Source organism: Sebastes umbrosus, chromosome 17 (genome assembly GCF_015220745.1).
Source record: "Sebastes umbrosus isolate fSebUmb1 chromosome 17, fSebUmb1.pri, whole genome shotgun sequence".
Classification (NCBI taxonomy): domain Eukaryota; kingdom Metazoa; phylum Chordata; class Actinopteri; order Perciformes; family Sebastidae; genus Sebastes; species Sebastes umbrosus.
In genome coordinates, this window is record NC_051285.1 from 12,448,651 (window position 1) to 12,470,766 (window position 22,116).

Genomic DNA, 22,116 nt, shown 5'->3' on the forward strand with positions numbered 1-22,116 from the left:
ATGTGTGTTGAATATAAATCAACCTGTTTTTGAGATATTTTTAGAATTTGTTCTCTTGATACATTTTTTTTTGCAGGGATTTTGCCTTTATCTGTCTTGTTAATGACTATTATTCCCTAAAATATTGCAGAAACTACAGAAACATCTCTGGGAATTAGTGGCGCGGCCTAACCTCAGTTTGCATTTTTAAGAAAAAGGCTGAATATGAGACTAAATGACCTACTGAGATCTGTTTGTTGCATTGCACACTGATAATAAACTGGCAAAGAGGAAGTGTCCCACATACTCAACTTAGATTTGACCTATTTATAAAAGGTAAACTTTAGGTGACGATAAGGAAGGAAAGAATAGTTTCCTCCGAAGACGGTCTTTAACCTATTTTTATTATCTAGTGACCTACTTCCTGCTAAGGTGTACAATTTGGCACGGCGCTTTTAGAGGGACGCTAGGCACGAAACACAACCATTTACTGCTGCTGAATAATGAAAATAAAACTTGGTCTATAATTAAAGAGTACATGTACTCTTTAATTTAATTTAATTTAATTTAATGTTAAGAGTCTGTACACAGCCAGATGAAGAACGTGACAACTTAAAACGTGCCCCGACCGTAAAGCTGGCAGATCGTTATGGGGCTATCTGAAACAAGGACATTTAAACAGGAATAAAAGTTGTTTAATTTACAGTAAAATAACTGATAATTGTGGTGTAGTTTTGTTCTTTGGCTACAACCTTCAAATGACCTCACAACTGCATGAAAATAACAACTTAAAGCTTCCTTCTTGTGCTTCCCGCAACACAAACACACTGCCAGGTATTCAGTTATAAAAACGGGACACGTTGATGTGTCACTGACTCGTATCTGCTCATGTGTGGGAGATTTGTCACCAAAAATTACCCTCCTAACTGTAAGGAATGACTAAACCTGGTATTTCCCACCAAAGAGTTTCAATACTAAAAATATATTGATGAGTAGGCGAAGGAAAAAAAACTTCTAAGTTATGACATAGAGGTGTTGACACTGTTAATTACTCTCTGTATTTGTGGTGGAAATAGATTAAATCATGCGTCATGCTTGAATAATCCGATTGAATTAAAGGATCAAATGTCATCCTCCCTTTAGCTCTGGTATGTTTGCACGTCATGTGTTTGTGTAGCCACTGGGAAGGAGGAGGAAAGCCTACACAGAGTGACGTCACAACATGTCATGTTGCGTCGCTGCGAAGTCGCAGGCGATTCAGGAAAAACGAGTTTGGAGGCATTCTGTTTGTCACCCTCCTCCCTCATGTTTCTGTCTTCCTCTTTGCTCTCTCGTGGTTATATATATATATATATATCACCTGACAGCATCTGCAGATACTTTAAGTGACTCCACTTCTGTCTGTGACTTCTACCGAGCTGAACATGGAGGACGCTCCTCGATCACCGTTCGCCATACTCAACGACAGGCTGAGACCTCAGTTCACCACCAGTGATCAGATCTACTCTTCTCTGAGCAGAATCCGGAGCAAAGCTTCATCTAACCGACCCACGGTCTTGCCAACGGAACCGGAACCAAAAGTCTCCGTACCAAAACCAGAACCAAAAGTCTCCGTACCAGAACCAAAAGTCTCCGTACCAGAACCAAAAGTCTCCGTACCAGAACCAGAAGTCTTCGTAACAGAACCAGAAGATCCAGAGGAACCTAAAGACGACTCGGAGCAGGACGATTTGGTCTCCGATGAAGAAAATTGTGGCGACCTGAGTGACAACTCATATTCTTCAAAAATCGCCGAGTTAGATTTAAAAGATTTTGAAGAAGAGGAGGTGGTTGACAACAAAAGCATCTCCTCGTGTGAGGATAAAGACCAACCGGGTGAGCTGCCCTCAGAGGGGACAGGTCATTCCTCGGAGTCGGTAGCCGTGGACGGTGAAGGTGAAGGTGAAGGTGATGGGAGCTCCTTCCGGAGGAACTACAGCGGGAATTTACCAGACGTGATCAACACTAGTAGGCTGCTCGGCAGACGTCGGACGCTGGGACACGTCAACGAGACGGTAGGAGAACAGCCTTTATATGTCTGTGTGTTTGAAATAGTGGAAAGTTTTGTTGTTGTCCTTGAAAATCCCTCTTATACAGTGCATGAATTTAGATCTATTCTGCTACGAAGAGGCTTGTCAAACAGCAAAACCTGTTGTACAGGGATGTGGCAGTCCCAACTGTCACTCATGAGTATCAGTACACCGAGTGCAAAATATAAGATGGAAAAGTACGTGAAAGAAATCACGTACTGCAACATGATGAAGTATGATCAAACTGAGTTTGACATCAGAGAGCAATAAACTTTAGTTTGCAGTGGACAACTTTTATGACTTGATGATGACAGAGCTTGATTTGTGGTGTAATGATGGGAACATCGTTGGTGGGAAATGTTTTGAGCCTCATAATTTGTGTTAATAACCTTCACCACTCTATTGTCTATGAATGCATTCATATGTGCGCAGTTCGTGCTGTAAGTGCTGATTAACGCCTCAAACCGGTACGACTGGATTTCTTGTCTAGAGTCTCGCTCAGGAATGAAGATCAGCAGTTTCTGTTGTTGTGTAAAAAAAAATGTCAGTCTCCAGCGGTGACTCGTGAAAATGTGCTGATTTTATGATAATTATTGTTTGCAGCTTAAAGAGGTGCGCAGGGAGGTGCAGCTGTCTCGGAGGCGAAGCATGAAGCTGAAGGCGCAGGTGGACAAACTGCAGGAGAACAGAGATGGACCGGGCTGGAGCCAGCACAGAGAGACGGTAAAGGTCACACACACAGCACCAGGACGCAGGGATGCACATCTGCACATCTGCACAAATCTGAAGGATTGTTATATTTTATTTTCTGTTTGTTTCTATCCCAGGTCACAGAGGAGGTTCTGTCCATTCTGCGGCTGCTGAGCCCGCTGACGGAGTCCGAGTCCAGCCCACCTCCATCCTCTCCTGGGGAGAACCGCCTGGACAAGTCCCTGTCCCAGCTGCAGAATGTGGCCCGCCTACTGGCAATCAGCCACACCCAACAGGTAGAGGCAACACCCACTGAGATAAAGCTCCTCGCCCTTATCAGGTCAATCTCAGGTTGAGTTGATTTTAGTGGGCATGTTACCCGGAGGAATGTTTGCTTTGCACATACAAGAGGAACTAAAACACAGCTGGACAGGTTACAGTTAAGGTAACTAAATATTTACATGTATAAATCACTATCTAAAATCTGACTTGATACAAATAGTGGCACCTGCCTTATTTAAAAAGACTCATTAATACATTTTTGGCAACGCAGCAAAGAATTTATATCATCAACAAGTTAGTTTAAAGGTCCCATATTGTAAAAAGTGCGATTTTCATTACTTTCTTTTTTTATTATAAAGCAGATTTAAGTGCTGTATAAATACTGTGATTTTTGTGATGTCACAAATATACAATATTTAGACCATTTCACAGTTTCATATGGACTCTTCTCGTAAACACTGTAAACACGACCCCATTTGAAGGCACCATATTTCCACATTTTTGCTTAGCAACTCAATTCCATTGGAATGTGCTAAAACGGAGCGTTTCAGACAGAGGGTGAATACAGTTATATTTAGACAGACAGTATGAGGAAAATAACTGTTTTTTTTTTACATTAAAGCATGTAAACTTGTACTAGGAGAAACACAAACTACTAGTATGAACCTGAAAATGAGCATGATATGGGGCCTTTAAACACTACAAGCCATCAAATACACCCTGGGGCCTGTACTAATATATATAGCAATGCTCACACGGGGCGGGAGGCACATGAGCCATCCCGATGACCCGTCCGCCTAAAATTCAGCTATGTGGCCTGACAGGTTTACAATTAACAGTCTCAGTGATCTGAGTCTTTCTGGTTCTTACTGTGTGTTAGAGAAAGTCACGAGGTGTGTGACTGACGGTGAGTCAGAATCCTGTAAAAAAAAGGACAGATAAGAGAAGTCAGTGAGGTTTAGAGGCAGAGAATAACAAGAGTTGTGACAAAACATAACCTGCCTCCCTTCCTTGTTCATTCAAAAGTCCAAATCTGGAAAAGGAAAAGGAACAGAGGAAAGCGCCATCCTGCAGCAGGCGATACGAGACCGAGACGATGCCATAGAGAAGTGAGTAGTCACACATGATGTACACACTCACCTCCTCTCTAAATAACAAATTAATCTAGATTTAAGGGGGGAAAAAAGGGAAGCTGGAAGACATGAATCTATTTTGAACAATGTGTCATCGTTTCTTATCCGCCGTGCAGGAAGAGGGCGATGGAGGAAGAGCTGCTGCGGAGTAAAACAGAGCTGATGATGCTGAACAACCACCTGCTGGAGGCCGTACAGAAACGCCTGGAGCTGTCGCTGGAGCTCGAGACCTGGAGGGTAAGATAAAGTTTAACAGAGACTAAAACAGTGAAGAAGCTAAATAGGGAATGGTTTAATCCCTGAACAAATAAATAAATAAAACATGATGAAATATGGAGTCATATTGAGCAAAATAGAGACAAGTAGGACACGTAGGAGTATACGCAAACATAATTGGTGTTAAGTACACACCTCACTTTCAGGACTCAGAACGCCTTCAGCCGTAACACACGCACACAAAATGAACCACAATTAAATACACATGTATTACATTCAGCACATACAGTGTATGCAGGCGTAGCCGCCAGCTGGTATCCTACCACAGTGATTTGGCATAAGGCCGGTGAGAGCCTGGCTCCCTGCAGGGTTCAACCGAAACTACGCAAGTGTTGTCAAGTTTACTGGTGAGAGAAGCAGCATCTGCTTCAGCTGGACATTCAAAATCCAAACAGATTTCACCTAAATTACTGTAAAAGTGTGTGTAACACATTGCACATTTGCTATTCCGGGCTTTTTGGAGCTAAAATATCAAAATGTTTATATCGGTCAAATCCTTCTCTGGATATGATCGGATTCCTTTATGTCTCAAACCCTCACTGGCTCCATTTTTCTTGATATATATATATTTTTTTGAATACTCTTTATTTGTTGAATTGGGATTCCTCAGAAAAGTCAAACAACTTTATAATAGCTACTTTATATCCCCGCATTCCAACATCTAAACAAAAATAAAAAAAATAAACAAAAAAACCCCAATAATAATGAGAAAAATAAAAATAATAATAAAATACATACAATAAAAATTAAATAATACAAAATTAAATCAAACTAATCATAATAATAATAATAATAATAGTGATAATAAACAGTAGAAGTTACATATTCATACACATGCACATAAAATAAATACAAGGTTTTGGCTGTGGCTTCAGCTTTGATATATTTTTTATATACACTTTATTTGTTGAATTGGGATCCCTTACAGTAGTTCTCAGAAAAGAATCAAACAACTTTATAATAGCTACTGTATATCCCTCCCATCCTGCCCCACCCCACGATCCCAAAAATAAATAATAATAATAATAATAATACATAATAAAATACATATAATAAAAATAAATATAGAAAGAAATGAAATCAAACTAATAATATATATATATATATAATTTTTTTCTTCATAGACGGTCCCTTACTTTGTAGAAACTTGTCTCAAATTACATTACTGACAATTTCATCCTTTAAAAAATATATTTATCTCGCAATGGAAGGCTGAAATATACATTTGGGGTGAGTTCAAATTAAATGACCCTCCCCTGCTCAAAAAAATTACCTTCCCCCTTTTCTGACCACCCTTCTCTTCTTAATCATTTTTACTAGTAACATAGTAACAAAGATCACACTCTCACAGGTTACAAATCGGACCTACCAGCACATTTATCTTTCTTTCCAACATTTCCTGTCTCTCATCACTGTTTGTAAGATTCATATTTTTTTTAAGGTCAGTACTTGTGCTCTGACAGCCTGTCTGTTTTGCTTTGACTCAGGAGGACGTTCAGCGTATCCTCCACCAGCAGTGTAAGCAGCAGGCGGAACAGGCCCAGAAGAAGACCTCCCGCCTGGGCATCCTGAGGAGAAACAAACAACCGCCCATCCAGCGGCCAGTCAACTACCCTTTGGCTTCACCCGTCGTCTCTCCCACCATCAACCCCAGCCAAATCTTCGTCCCCAGATCTAACTGCCCTTCTCCGACTCCCCTTTCTCCTACTTCCTCTTCTCCGACTCCCAGCACGTCTTCTCCCACCGGCACCCAACGCAACTGGATGGACAGGCTGAGGAGGAAGAAAGCCGACCAGGATGCAGCGGGGCAGGAGTCAGAGGGCAAAGACGACGGCTTCCAGGTCGTGTCGCTCGATTGAAACAGCGGTGACTTTGCACTGAGCACATTAATTCTGATGCACAACGCTCACGTCTAGCAGGAGTCACAAATGTGTTTTTGCTTATCGTCACGTTGCTGTTTGACCACGTGATGTTTGACACTAGAAGGCTGTTTTCATATTCATCAGTTGACGGGGGGGGGGGGAGTTTCTCATTTAAACTCTGAGTTCAACACGTGTACGTACGAACATGATTTGTGATAATCGCAACTAGTAGCCAATCACGGTCCAGTATGCAGCTTACACAAGTGTTTCGGAAACTTGGAAGAGTTCAGTGAACAAACACTGCAGCTACGTTCCAAATCGCATACTTTTTACTTTTAGTACATACTTGCAGCTGCTCTTACAAAGTATGCACTGTTGCATGCTTACTGCTTGAACTTTGACCCTCTTGCTCATATATCCGCTGCACAGAGGATTGTGGGCCAGAAAAGCCAGAAAAGCATGCCGGTTTGCATACTGCAAATTGCGACCAGATGTAGTAGAACATCCTGGTATTTTTGGCAATACTGCATTTGACGCACTAAGTGTCGAGCCATACTAAATCTTTTTCTGGCATACTAAACAGTGTGGCAGTATGGGTATTGGACCACACAGTGACAATGGACTTTTCAGTGAAGAAGAGAGACATCTTGAGTCCAGCAGTTATATAAGTAATATTTACATATTCATAGATTCTGGATTTCTCAATGAGGGTGAAGTATATGTAATTTTAAGAATTTTTAAAACCTTCATTATTGTATATATTTATGTATCTCTCTATATATAGTGTAACATTATTATTCAAATATTTGTATAGATTTTTTTCCATTTTTTTATGCAAACTTTTATACACAAAGAAAAATCTAGCATACATACTTACACATTCTAACACACAGACATTTGTGCTCGCAACGGGGGAGATAAGATGGAAAAGGAGGGAAAGGGTTAGGATTCATGACTGGACAAAGTAGCAGAGGGGAATTTGTGTTCAAAATCAATTTTTAATAAATAATAATAATAAAGTTTTAATGAGGTGATTGAACCTCTTAATGGGAGGGGAGCTTTCATATATTCTCTAATGTCATTTTCTGAACTTACCAGACTGTTCTAGCTGTTTTATTATTTGCTTTTACCCACTAAGTCATTATATCAACATTACTGATGATTATTTATCAAAAATCGCAATTGTGTAAATATTTTGTGAAAGCACCACAATATTGTTGTAATATCAATATTGAGGTATTTGGTCAAAATAATCATGATATTTAATTTTCTCCATATTACCCAGCCTTAAAATGAGCCATGTCATTGTTTAATACCTTGAGACCTGAATGCCTTACACTTAATTTCCTGAATATTATGTTTTAAAAATGAATGAAATTCTTATGCAAAAGCTCCTTCAAACCTCTCGCTGAGTCAGACTGCAGTTTATTTGTCACTACTTCACTTTAGATCCTTCATTGTCTGCACTTTTGCTTGTTGCATTTTCAAGATTCAAAAGAAAAAAAGAATAATCTTTGTCGCAGATTTGTCATTTTATTGTATAATATCAGTTTGTACATTTTCAATAATATATATAATCCACTCTTATATGCTTCTTGGCCATATTTAAAATGTGTATATATATGCCATTATGTAGAATTGTGGCAACATGTTCAACAAATTGAGACGTTTATAGCACAGCAAGGTTACACCTGATGACGAGAGAAAAGGCATGCTCATAGTGAAACAATATACAATCCTGAACAGGTGACTATGGTCTTTTCAATGTGATTTGAATAAATTCACTTTTCTATATTGTTGACGGAGTTCCCCCCCTTTTGACTCATTCTTGCTGAAGCACTCAAACGTCAGCGACACCCAATAATCTATTCATATTGTGCAACAAGACAAGTCTGTCCTGTGGTTGAGGAGGACGACGGGGTGCGTCTCCACTAATTGGAGCTTTAGAAAAAGAACGAAATAAGGAGAGTTTCATAATTTAAAGCCTGTTAGACCTCTGTATTCACATCAAACAAACGTAAAACACTGATTGTTGTAAACATCTAGCGCTGTTAAGCTTCCTTGTGATAAAATTCACACAGAACTGGCAACCCAGCTGCCAATCTAAAGTCTGCTAGTTATTATTGTAGAGTAAAAGGTTTTTTTTTATTATTAAGTTTTACATAAATGGAAAAGGAGTTTTCGACAAAAGAGGCACACATTTATTACAACACCCTGCTTATTCATACAGATGGCAGTTTCACTACTGGACTGGACTGCTCACACCCATGGAAACAGAAATGATAGTAACACTATTACGATTAGATAACGACTTCCACTGCTGCAGCATATATTTGTGAGATACCCCATATGGCCTTGCGTCTTAAAGATAAGTGAGATAACGGATAATAAATCGGTAAAACATGTTCTCATCAAAACACTGATTGGACTGACCAAATACAAAGACACAACGACATTACTACGGCTTACTGCCAGACAGACGGGAGAAGAGTATAATAATTAGCATATCCACTTGTAACCTGAGATATTCAGGAAACAGATTGTGACAATACCGCATTTGGGTGTTTCAGCTTGGTTTTCATGATGATTACGTCGGCGTAAAAATGTAACCAGCGCTCTCGATGACCTTGAGTTGTGACAAAGTCACTGACCTGTAAAGCCTCATCTCTGCCGTACAGCAGATACACAGAGGAGAGGACGCGAGGAATAAAGTTCCAGACCAAAATATTGAATATATCACTAATATCGACATTAAATAAGTTTCTACAACAAACCATCTGTACACATAAAGTCTGCATTACAGCCACGACACCAAACTCCCTTATGCAAACTCTTGTTTTGCACATTCTTCACTCAGCTTCCCAGATATACAGTATTTGTTTCATTCCAGTGCTGTCAAAACGTCCATAATCAACCATCGTACTTGCTGGTCCACTGGTCCCACGTTATACTTGGTCAACTTTTCTATCATACTGGCGTCAATGTTTCAACATAAAGAAAGCACTGTGCAAATGAGAGTTTCTTTGGATTAGTACATCACCTCCAAAACAGCCCTGTTATGTTAAATATTGTCTACCTAGCAAACCTATAAATCAATGAAACCAGCCAATCTAGTAACACTACCTGTCTGGCAGAGAGAGTAAACAAAAGAAAACGCCACAGTACTATTGTTAAAAGGACTGACTGCTGTAAAAGGGTGAGTTTGGTCCAGTGTTGGCAAATATTAGCATCATTAATGGCTCCTCTTGCTGAAGCTGCTGAATACTAACCGTCATCTTCAGTGAGGGTAGGCTCAGGGGTGCTGAGCATTCAAAAAAAGTTCGGAGGCGTAGTTCCGGAGGCAGCTAAGACTTGAGGAAGGAGCTGATGGAGCTGATGAAGTCTAAGGGTTTATCTGCGTGGATCCAGTGGCTCGCGTCTGGGATGTACTGGATGTCAGCGTTAGGGAACAGCCTCTGGATCTCTGGGTAATCGTCGGAGCTGGATCAGGAGGGAAGACATGGAGAAGGAGGAATTAGAATATCAGGTAAAACAGGGTGGTGTGTGGGGCAAAAGAGACGGGGGGAAAATGAACAGCTGACAGAAAAAAAGTGGATTACATCTGATGCTGTATGAATGTAAATGAAGAGTGACTAATCGTGTTATCAGGGGTGTTGAGATGGGTTTTTATAGGATCCTAGGAGATAGTTAAATTCGGTACTCGGATCTTTTAATTAAGTAAAAGTACAAATACTACGATGTAGAAGTACTTCATTCATTTAAAATCTTACTTAAGTAAGTACAGATGTATTATAATGAAAATGTACAAAAAGTAAAAGTACTTGTTCTGCGAATTATATATTATTATATTCATATTTCATATTATATCAGTAGTTTAGTTCAGTGGTTCCCAACTCTGGGTCAGACTCCGCAAAATAAATCCGAGGGGTCGTGAGATGATTAATCGGGTAGAAAAGAACCGCTTTCAAAAAAAAAAATCGCTTTCAGTCCAAAATGGCGGAAGCATAGTTTTGCTGCTTAGGTTTACCAGATCCTAACAAACCAAATGTGGGACACAAAGTATGTTTGTGTGGAGCAATGTGGGGCACGTTACCAAGGCTGAGAGGTAGTCTACAATTTGATGAGGTAAATAACAACCCTCAGTGCAATAACTGCAGGTTGTTTAGACTGATTTTGCTTTTGATAAATCTTGTTTATTCTTAGCCCTGTGTCCAGAGCAGATCATGAAAAACCCATTTAGGAACAAGCATTGCAAGTATTAACTCTATAATAGATAGTATTGTCAGTATTCTACGCTTATGTATCTGTTCCTATAAAAAAAATAAACCATCAGTGGTGTTTTATACCTGATGTAAGCAGAACTGGCTCCACCCAAAAACAGTGTTGGTCCGTCATAGACAGTGTTAAATTGGGGGAAGCTCATGATGTCATCAAGGTGCGCCGAGATGGCCTCCAGGTTGACCCTCCAGGCATAGTGGCCGTTCTGCTCCACCAGGTTAGTCAGCAGGAACTGACGCACCGAGCGCTCCTGAGGGGGGAAAGGACAGTTTACGATTAGACTGATTTAAAAACAGATTGAATTTTAGGTTCAGAGTTTGACTTCAAAGCAGCTATAATCAATATCTTTATATTAACAATGGATCACACGACTACTTGTAAGTGAAGGGTGTTGCTTGAAGTGATGAGCCCACAGAGATGTACCGCCAGACTTTGCACTGGGTCTTTTATTTTGGTTTTACAGCCCACAATTTAACTATTTGGTTCACTCCCCCCCCCTCATATTGTCATTTTCGGCCTCAGCAGGCAGCTGTTTTCAGGAAAAAGGTTCTAAAAACTGACTGTACGCTACCTGCTCAACACCAAACAGTAGACAGACACAGTTAGCAACTACATGGTGCACAAAATTTTGTATTTAACAGCTAAAGAGCCAGATATTTCAGCCCGTTCTCATTCCCAGGGTGTCAAATATCGAGGCTTTGTCACGGCTGTTGGCCTTCGGTACCGCTGAGCAGGGTACCCTTTAGCACTAGTATGAGACGCACCGGGCTTTCCATTAACTACAATGTAAACCCATCTGTGGCAACAGTAAACGCACAGAGAAAGTGCGCTGGGAGTGACTGTGGTGATGTAGTTTAAAGAGCAAAAAGACACACTGAGGGCAGGCGGGAGGGGAGGTGGACGGGTCCAACAAACACAAGGCTTTCATCCAGGAGACCGCTGTTAGTGTCCCGTGTGTTAAGTTTCACTTTAAAAATGTAGTAGTTTTAAGCCCAACAATGATGTTTCTTCCTAATCCTAACCAAGTGGTTTTGTTGCCTAAACCTAAAGTGGTGACAAGGTGCGTGACAAAGCGGCTGTATGTGATGAGTTGGGACGAGAAAGTGTTGGATATTTCCCCTGAGAGTTGGTAGAGACCAAAAAAAATGAGCTTAAAAGAGAGTGAATATTGGACTTACATTCACCAGGTGGCCAGAAACACGACACCAAATGAATTATAATATTATTCTGTATTTCTTGGATGTGTATATAGGCAACTGGTTGCTAACAAGTTCACCATATCAACTAATGATAATGTCAGTGTTGTTGACAACTTGCTTCTGCTGCACCCAAGTGACCAAATCAGTTATTGCAAGTTACAATATCAGATGCAGGAAACTACTTCACAAGAAACAATGCACTCCCAGTAAACTAGCACAGAGTTTGTGAAAAACGCATCTTGCATGCAGAGTTTACCATACACCTATTTCAAACAGCGAATAGTGTGAAATCAAAGAGGAGTCCTGACCTTGACCAAACTGCGCAGCTGATCCTCAGCCATCCGTCTGGCGGTGGAACGTGGGATGTCACTGGAGATCTTCACCTCCTGCATGGCCCGGATGTAAAAGTGGAAGTTGGTGCGTGTGGAGCTCTGGGCTGGACTGATGTCCACTACCACCAGCCTCTCCACTAAACCAGACTACAGACAGAGACGGACAGATTGGGGTAAACAAGTAGGAAAAGAGATGTCATTGGGGGTAGAACAATGACAAAATGAAAACAGGACAGCTAGGCATGGCATGACGACCAGACGAGGATTATTAAATTCAGAGAGGACAGTGAGAAAGGTGAGGTGACAGCCAGCGAGAGGACTGCAGCGTCACCATTATTCATGGCAACATCGCTCGGCTGCTAACCTGCGTCAGGGCGGTCGTCATGGCCGTTTTCCCTCCCATGCTGTGGCCGACGAGGACGCACTTTTCGATGCGCAGCTGGGCGAGGAGGTGTTTCAAGTCATCGGTCATCGCTTCATAGGTCAGCTCTGGGCTGTGAGGGCTGTTGCCATGGTTACGGGCATCTACAGTCAGCACCTAACTGGACAAAGGACAGTTAGGACACTTGGAATGGAGGCAAAGAGCCAACAGAGTGGAAACAAAAAAACTTTTATGTCAGCTGTATCATTTCTTTCTGGCTCCATCTCAGGAAAGTGACAGCACAAACAAAGGCTGTTTTGTGCACATGAGGTGATGAGTTTCTTCAAGCAAGCCAAAGAGCAGATTATCTCTCAGTATTTATTACAACAGTACAGACAAGCTGTATTAAATGACTGGCAGCACACTGGTTGATTGTGCGTTCCCATCTCTGCTTTTGTAAGAGGGCGAGTGTGAGATCAAACACATAAAGGTGAATTGTTTTTGGTGTAACAACACAGACAGGTTCGATGTCTTCATCACTGCATTACCTTTCGGCCTGTGCGCTGCACCAAGGACTTCGCTATTGAGTGGAAGTTCGATTTGCTGCCAAAAAGGCCGTGGAGAAACACCAGGGGAGTGCCCTCTCCCTTCCCATCGAAGACATCATAGGTCAAGTTGACTGGGCTGGGGGAGAAAAAAACATCCATGTCCATTAGTTAGATGCTGGTTACGTCTGTGGTGAGAATTATGTCGCAAGGAACAGTAATAAATATAAGTTATAAAAACTGATAAAACTGTCAGTGAGAGGAAATGATTGAATTGCTTCATCTCACAGTGAAACATAATTTGCACAGCATCTTGCTTTCCTAAATTGACCCATTCAAACAGGATATCAGGGGATATTATTCAAAGAGAAGAAGGAAGTGGCAGCATTGTTCAATGATTTGTGACTTATTTAGCTGAAACTGTTTAGCTTCCACCTACACCACAACACTAGGTAACCATACATAACATGTACAGATGCATTGTTTTTTAAATACTCTGTTAGATAAAAACTAGGGCTGTCAAAGTTAGCGCGATAATAACAAGTTAACGCAAATTTGTTTTAACGCCACTAATTTCTTTAACGTAATCGATCTTTCAGAGGTTGTAGCGAGCTCAGTTTTAGAACTAGAGTTAAGATACTGGCATGACCTTAACTTAAGGAATCCTAGCAGATTAAATAACGCTCCAAATTTACGCTAAATTCTGGTGAGGAAAAACTGGCATGCCCACTTTATGATAATCACATGCAGTTTTGGGCAAGTCATAGTCAAGTCAGCACACTGACACACTGACAGCTGTTGTTGCCTGTTGGGCTGCAGTTTGCCATGTTATGATTTTGAGCATATGTTTTATGCAGTACCTCTGAGGGTTTCTGGACAATATTTGTCATTGTTTTGTGTTCTTAATTGATTTCCACTAATAAATATATACATACATTTGCATAAAGAAAGCATATTTGCCCACTCCCATGTTGGTAAGAGAATTAAATACTTGACAAATCTCCCTTTAGGCGCTGGGAAGGGTGGTGCGCTCGGCCCAACACATCACCGGGTGCGAGCTGCCAAGCCTGCAGGAGCTGTACACCCAGCGGTGCCTGAGGGGTCATTAAGGACAACACACACCCCCACAACAGCCTGTTCTCCCTCCTGCGCTCTGGTAGAAGATACAGGACCCCCAGGACTCTCACCAGCAGACTGAGGAACAGTTTTCCCCAGGCCATCAGACTTTTAAATAGATAATTCATACGACACCTTCTCACACAAAAAGTACCTCAATCATATATCTTATACTGTGTATACTGTATATGTCCTTAATGTATATGTTCTTAATATGCCTTGTACAAATTATTTCTTATATATGTACATTCATACTTCATGATATGTATATGTTCTTAATATGCCTTGTACAAAGTATTTCCTTTTATAATTGTAATATAACTTATTATTTTTAATGGAGCTTCCCAGCAAAAAGCATTTCACAGGAGTGCACTTGTATAACCGGCATGACAATAAACATCTTGAATCTTTAAGGTACATTTTGAACAGATGAAAAGTGTGCTATTAATTTGCAATTAATCATGCGATTAAATATTTTAATTGATTGACAGCCCTAATAAAAACACATTTTAATTGGCATTTATTATTATATGAATGAGTAAATGGGAAAAAATCCCTGACATTAAATCTAAATTGTTGCTGATGTTATCCCCCTCCCCCCAGCCAGCCCTGCAATAAATCTCTTCATACTGGAGGTGTTTCTAATATTGTGTCTACCACTCCATAGAAATGGGGTGGACGAAATAGCACACACAATATATCAGACATTAAGTTGAAACAATTCCTCTCAATCATTCAACAAAAACCAATCAGTGTAACATCCATAAATATATGATTTATTAAAGGGAGTGTTGTATTGGACAGCATGTCAGCTAGGCTAACCTGACAGCTGAGCATACATGTAGCATACTAAATATAACCACAATTATGGTTTTGTTTAGCTACATAACCAAATAAGACAACAGATAGAGAGTCAATTATCAAAAATCCTCTTTGATAATAGCTCAGCAGCCGGTTTAACCGTGTTGCTAACCGTCTGAATGTCATTTATGCAGCACCAGACAGAGGGCATCAGTTAGCCGGTTAGCTAACAGGAGAGCTAGCAGAGGAGCTAACAGAGGAAGCTAACAGGAGAGCTAGCAGAGGAGCTAACAGAGGAGCTAGCAGAGGAGCTAACAGAGGAGCTAACAGAGGAGCTAACAGGGGGAGCTAGGTGGAAAAACTGGTGTGGTAAATCTACCTCAATATAAAACTAGTGAATTGTTTTGCATTCTTTAAATATGGGGTTCATGTTTATGAGGTCCTGTCAGGCCAACCGTTTCTATTAAATGATACTGCCACTAACTCATCCTGATAGACACACAGCTTAACAGCTTGTTATCTTTCATATGATCGAAGAAGGTGTTTCAGTTTCTATGGTAGTAATGCACAAGTTTCATTATTTCATCTATATGCAGGAGAGCTAAAAATAAATAAACAAATAAACAAATTACTCAATTAATAAATTAATAAGCCATTAAATGTACCAAAAATTATATTAAAAATAATGTAGGCATTAATTAATTGATCAAATTTGACATAAATTGATATTTCTGTTTTGATTTGCTATTTACCTTTTATTGATTCCCCTATTTATCTACTCTATTTAATTTCCCCTTATATTTAATTATTTATTTTTATTTATATAAAATTATTTATTTTTTCATTCATTTTAATTAATTTAAGATTTATTTTTACATGTATTTATTCATTATCAAATCATTTTTAATATAAATTTAATGGCACATAAGTTTATTTAGAGTAATTTATTCTAGCAGAGGGAGCTAACAGGGGAGCTAGCCGGTTAGCTTGGAGGAGATACCTGGATGAGCTGGCTGTCCGGACCGTGAGAGACACCGGAGACACCCCGCCACACACATCCTGCTGTACGGGGAATAAACGGCACGCCGGCCGGCCGTTCAGCAGTGCTCTCTGGCTCCGGATCAGGCGACACAAAGCACTCATGGCAGCATATGTTGCTCCGGTACCGGTCGGTCGACTAACAGCATGAGCCGGTTAAAAACGTTCCTCAATGACAGCGAGGGTTCGGAGAGTGGTGCATGCACGAGAGCACCCGGAGGTCGAGATAGAACGGAGCTGTCAACAGCTGATGCAGCGTCATGACGTAAGCACGCACATTGAGCGTGAAGATTCCCCTTTCCCCTGAGTTTAGTCTCTCAGGCTCCGTAATGAGCAGAAACATTAAATATACACATAGCTTTATTAAGCCACTAGGTGGCGCCACAGCAGCACAATGTGGGCTACACCTTCTCACCCCCAACAAAATGATTTCCATGATGCACTAAATAGAGCTGCACTGTGAGAACAGCTGGCAGTAAATAACCATTGCATTGTACAGTACACATCTGTAGATCAAACTTGAGATTTTTGTGATATGTGGATTTCTCCCTCACCAAGCTGCCTTCAACTGCCAGAGAGTTTACTAATGTGTATTGTATTTTAGTACTGTTTTGTATTGTCCTTACGTACGTGGCTCTTGTCATATACAGGAACATAAAAACAAACCATCAGTCTAAGGGCATGGAGAATGGCCTGTCTTGCTGCTTCTCCCAGCATTCATTGCTATGGGAGACGTGTCTGCTGGGATAAAGCCTGCTGTGAGCTGTCGCCATAGTGATGGCATGAGACAGAGGCCGGAGGGAGCGCACGGTACAGACCCAACTGAGAGAAAAAAGGGGAAGTGGTGGATGAGTGTACACTTTTTTTTTCTTTCTATTCAGCATTGTGTCACAACTCCAGTGTTAAATAATGCCAGCACGATGTTTCTGATGCTAATTGACCTTTTTCAACGATGTTATTCAATCTCAAGTGATGCAATTGTCTGAAATGCTGCCCTTATTTCAAATAATTAATACATACACTATAAAATTACAATAAAAAATACATGCAGGGGAGGAGGGAGGCCAACTGGTTTTTAAAAAATCGTCCCCAATAAAAAAAATAAATTGAGATTCAATAAACTTTTGTCAAAAACAGAAGACAAGCAAGAATTAAAAGACTGTTTAAAGACTGAATATGAAACTAAATCATTGTCAAGATAGACATAGGTCGTCAGTGACAGTTTTTAAGTTGAGGTTGTTGAGATAGAGTCTCTATCAGGTACCTGTTGGACTTTGCTGTTCAGTCATCATCGTGTTTGTGTGAAATCCGCTACCTGTCAACTTCACGTGTTCCTGCTGGAAAGAGAAGTTGACATTCAAATGTGTAATCAATAACATCTGTGGACTCTGAAAGAACAATAGCCTTCATTCTCTGGTCATAATTACTTTTTCTTGTCCTGTCATGCGAATCTAGTTCTCACTTTGTTCCCGTCATAGTGTTCAACATCAGCTGCACACTGATAAACTTCACATTGAGATCCTCCAGTGCAGTGGTAAAAGTGGTTCATCCCTTGTTTTATTTCGTCTTCTTTCTTTATATTTAATTATTTGAATGTATGTTAAAGTTCATTAAAGGTACCCTGTGCAGTTTTTGACCACTAGCGCTATGGAGCAAGCAACGTTATACGTGTATTGAGCTAACTAGTTTGTTAGCACTGATATGCCAACACGTTCTCATCCCAACTCGTCACATGCTGAGGCTCGGCGTCACTTTTCGGTGTCATTAAACACATGCTTAACTTTGTGAATTAAACAAAAACATTTGCTTAGGTTTAGGCAACAAAACCACTTAGTTAGGTTTACGAAAAAACAACATGGTTGGGCTTAATATTACTACGTTAGTACAGTGAAAATGTGACTTTACGTTGTGAATACGGGACACAAACAAACAGCTGATTGTAATGTGACACCAACAGCCGTCTTCTGGATGTGTTTGTTGGACCCGTCCAACTCCTCTCCCACCCGCCCTGTGTGTCTCTTTCGCTCTTTAAACTATATCACCACAGCACTTTGTCTTAGTGTTTACTGTTGCTGTGGATGGGTTTACATTGCAGGCCATGGATCCTGGAAGTGCTGCTGTCGAGAACAGCTCATCACCCGCTGACTCCAGTAGAGTGAAGAAGAGTTTGGTTGTAATGTTAGTATATCCAGCATCCATTAGCAAAAGTTAACTGGCGACTGTGGCTCAGAGGTAGAGCAGGTCACCCACCAATCAGAAGGTCGGTGGTACGATCCCTGGCTCCCTGTCGAAGTGAGCAAGAAGATACTACACCCTAAATTGCTCCCAAAGGCTGTGCCATCAGTGTGTGAATGAGTATTTAGATTAGATCCTGATGGGCAGGTTGGCACCTTGCATGGCAGCCTCTGCCATCTGTGTGTGAATGGGTGAATACTGACATGTAGTGTAAAGTGCTTTGACTGGTCGGAAGATGGGAAAGGCGCTATAAATGCAAGTCCATTTACCAACTGCAGTCAATGAGCCGCGGCCTGTAAAGGCCCACTGCGGACAACATGCTTGACTCAGTCCGCAGAGGTCGTGTCTAGAAGGGAACCTGCGAGTTGGGGAAGGTTTAAGGTTAGGGATGGATCTCGCGTAGTTAAGGTTAGGATAGGTCGTCGGGCAGCGAGTCTCGCAAGAGTTTTTGCAAGTTTTTGCAGATCTCAGATCAGATTTCGCAATATGCGGGTTACCTTCTAGATACCACCACCCGCAGAGCCCTGAAGCCCCGCCCCAATTGCTGCACAGAGAGCTGTGTGCTTGTTTCTTCAATGTTTATTAATACTGAACATGACACGTGTCCAGATTGCACCGATTGGACGGTTCTCGAGATATGCTAAGGACACACAGACAGACTGATTCCTCGCTTTATGGTTCGATTTTCAAATAATTGTGAAATACCAGTTTCTCAGAGCTGTTTCAGCACAACATGCATACAATGATTTGTGGCTTTGCTGTGTTTTAGTCTCCAGTGATTATACTGTGGATAGAGGAATTTGTATCTCTGTCTTCTCTATAATGTATTTCTGCCTGTGTGATTGTTTTGTGATGAGTCAAGAGAGAGAGGTTCTTTATCTGTGACTCTGAGGAACTGAAAACCTCATATTCACCAGTTGTCTCTGTGATAAGGAACAACTACATCACTCAAAGACAAGAATACTGCAAGGACAGTTAGGGTATTGTGTTATCAAACAGGTGAGTGTCACATTTTAGCACATTTTTCTGTTGAATTGGTCAAATTCCTCTCTCTGGTTCACCTTGATCATGGTCCTTTGAGATTACAGAGTTATGGTGAGGTGTGTGTGAGTGACTGATTTGTAAAACCTGGTGGCAGAGAGCTGTTCAGTGAGTGTCAGGTGCGTTTCAAGGCTGATAAAGTACCTTTAGTTCTATTTTTTTACAGATAAGGCTGTAAAATGTTTTGAGTCTGTGGTTTATAACACTCATGTGACCCTCCGACATTTCCTGACCTTGCATTAACAAGGATAATATTGATATTGATTTGTCAGTTCAACGGCTGTTTTTCTCCCTACCCAACAGAGACGCAACAAAATAAAATTGATTATTCATAATATTTATTTATTTATTATTAATTGTTATTTAATTTAATTTAATTTGATTTAGAACTAATATGCAAAAACACATACATTTACAATACACTGGTACATTAGTAGTTCACCAAGGTGCTTGTCAGTTTGTCAATTGTTGGAAAAGGGCATTTGTTTTCTTCCTTTTCTGTCTCTCTTTCATCTTAACCGATAATTTTCCCTTTTTTTCCAGCTGATTCAAGTCTTTGTCCATAATATGGCCAACAGGCATATTCTTTGACAATTGTATGGCAGCCTAACGTAGCCAACAGTATACCTGCCACACCTATAAGCATTATTATCTCTGGCTAAACTGAAGGATGAATTTAACTCGGTTGTAACGCTGGCTAAAGAAAGAAACCCAACTCCCAAAGCCCAACCCAACTTTCAGCTTTTTAAACTATTTGATTTGGACTGTTTGTTTTGGTAGCGTGTGCTTTGTGATGTGCCTCCTGTATTTTACTAGCACTCTAAAACAAAAGGGTTAAACCGTCTTTCCTGAGCAAAGAGGAAGAAAAGACCCTCCTCCTCATCATTTTGAGTTTGACTTTTATTGAAATCTTCAACACATTTTTTAAACAATTTAAAAATGTGAAAAATGTATTCATACATACAAACACATCCTGCTGATGTGAAACAAACATCCTATAACAGCTGTAGTCATGTTGCCTCAGGCTGACACACCACACACACACACACGCACACGCACACACCATATTTGGCACTTTGTTTGACATACAGAGGGCCATGCAGGTTGTTGCTTATGATAGATATAAAATATACAAAAATAAGATTTTAAAAAAAGAAACAATAGAAATCTATTTGAAACACAGACACAGTTGAGTATGTGATGTTAAAATAAATTACAAATACATTTCATTACAGAAATATATATAAACTCACACATATGGACACATATAAAGTCTTTGTGTGGCAACTGAAACAGTCTCTTCTATGACCTCAAACAGTGAAACTGTGAGGAAGAAGATAAAGTTGTTACCTGGGGCCGTATCATGGATCCATCTTTAGGTTCAGTCTCGGCAGAAACTCTGCTAAGCAAATATTACATGCAAAACATACACACGCACACACACACACTGAACAATCACACAACCAAATCCATGTAAAATGAGAGCTGGCTTTTCCTTGTCATTGTCAGTGACACACAGTATTTTAACTGAAAGTTTCAGTGAAACACGACACCAGCAGGCCAACGGCTAATGATAGTGCGACACACACAAGAAGCAGATGTTTTCAGATTCACATAATGCCACAGAAGTTTGAGTATAAATACAACATGTCAGAGGGACACAGTTTGACCTTTCAAAAGAATAAAGTTATGTTTTACTGTAAAACAGGCTCCCATGTTCATATACTGAAAATGCGAGCCTCTTTAACAAGGCACACCTGCTGGATTATAGCAGAGCAAATGTATTAAAAGTTATAAAAATGAACAGTTCAGCCAAACTGAACACACATGTACACGCATCTTCATCTCGGAGTCTTTTCATGGCGGTTCGCCCTGTGGTTTCAGACAGCAAAATACACACACTGACACACAAAAACACTCATGTGCAACAAACATTTCATCCTACTTTCCAAATCTTCCGTTCAAACATAGTCTTTCCTGTCGTACCCTGCGCCTGCACTGGCGCTGCGCGGGGCGGAGTAGGCCATCCGGGGCGGCTTGTACTGCTTCTCTTTTGGCGGGCAGCTGCTGCACAGCATGGCGCCACCGATCAGGAGCAGGGCGGCCGCTCCCCAGCCGATGTAGAGCGATGCCCCGAGCTCCCTCCTCTGTGTGTCGGTCAGGAAGGGGTTGTAGAAAGCCCGGATGATGACGCTTGCTGTCCAGGAGACAGGGATGAGGACCAAAAGGCCGCCGAGGACAAAGAAGATTCCAGCGATGATCATCACTTTGGCCTTGGATGCCTCGTCTTCGATGCAGTTGGTGCACTTGGCGCCGACGATGGAGATCATGACCCCCAGCACCCCAAGTATGATGGCGATGATCATCATGGCTCTGGAGGCCTGCAGCTCTTGAGGCAAGGCCAGCAACGAATCGTAGATCTTGCACTGCATCTGGCCGGTGCTCTGGGTGACACAGTTCATCCACAAACCCTCCCAGATGCTCTGAGCAGTGATGATGTTGGATCCGATGAACGCCGTCACCTTCCACATGGGCAGGGCGCACGTCACTATTGCAATGATGAAACCAATGACTCCAAGGGCGATGCCCACGATCTCCATGCCCATCGACATGCTGGCTCTTCGTCTGATGACTCTGAAATAGCGAGTCCACGGATTTGCCAACAAACCTTTAAAGATCCTCCTTCTGTGTTGTTCAGGCGTTCTTGTGAACACCTGTGAGAGGGTGTGATGTAGCTGTGAGATGCTGCCACGGAAAAAAGAGATCCTTTATACCTCAGGGGAGCAAGGAGGAGTCCCCCGGTGATGACATCAACAGGAGGCTGTCTTCACACACAAAAAAAACACCACCACCTGTGCACATATAGTGGAGGAGGGGAG

The 22,116-nt window shown here is 41.1% G+C and overlaps 3 protein-coding genes across 6 annotated transcripts; 1 reads left to right on the plus strand and 2 right to left on the minus strand.

The window, feature by feature from the left end:
- The first annotated feature begins 1,274 nt into the window (after window positions 1-1,274).
- Window positions 1,275-8,090, plus strand: bicdl2l (bicaudal-D-related protein 2-like). 4 transcript variants are annotated; one of them, XM_037748492.1, is made up of 7 exons: window positions 1,276-1,586; window positions 1,629-2,033; window positions 2,652-2,771; window positions 2,876-3,034; window positions 4,047-4,129; window positions 4,270-4,390; window positions 5,917-8,090. In XM_037748492.1, exons 1-7 carry the CDS (start codon window positions 1,404-1,406, stop codon window positions 6,286-6,288), a joined length of 1,443 nt encoding a protein of 480 aa, XP_037604420.1. In that variant the 5' UTR covers window positions 1,276-1,403; the 3' UTR covers window positions 6,289-8,090. The 4 variants fall into 4 exon arrangements, with proteins under 4 accessions (XP_037604419.1, XP_037604420.1, XP_037604421.1 ...); XM_037748493.1 differs by having other exon boundaries at window positions 1,277-1,602; window positions 1,645-2,033; XM_037748495.1 differs by having other exon boundaries at window positions 1,277-1,572; window positions 1,642-2,033.
- abhd11 (abhydrolase domain containing 11) lies at window positions 7,809-16,238 on the minus strand. Its single transcript, XM_037748496.1, has 6 exons — window positions 15,924-16,238; window positions 13,010-13,145; window positions 12,465-12,638; window positions 12,077-12,247; window positions 10,638-10,819; window positions 7,809-9,771 (listed from the first exon to the last, which is right to left on the minus strand). Exons 1-6 carry the CDS (start codon window positions 16,064-16,066, stop codon window positions 9,636-9,638), a joined length of 942 nt encoding a protein of 313 aa, XP_037604424.1. The 5' UTR covers window positions 16,067-16,238; the 3' UTR covers window positions 7,809-9,635.
- Window positions 16,239-20,119: 3,881 nt separating this feature from the next.
- LOC119475177 (claudin-3-like) lies at window positions 20,120-21,992 on the minus strand. The gene has a single exon (XM_037747637.1). The coding sequence runs from the start codon at window positions 21,847-21,849 to the stop codon at window positions 21,199-21,201; it is 651 nt and encodes a 216-aa protein (XP_037603565.1). The 5' UTR covers window positions 21,850-21,992; the 3' UTR covers window positions 20,120-21,198.
- Window positions 21,993-22,116: the final 124 nt, after the last annotated feature.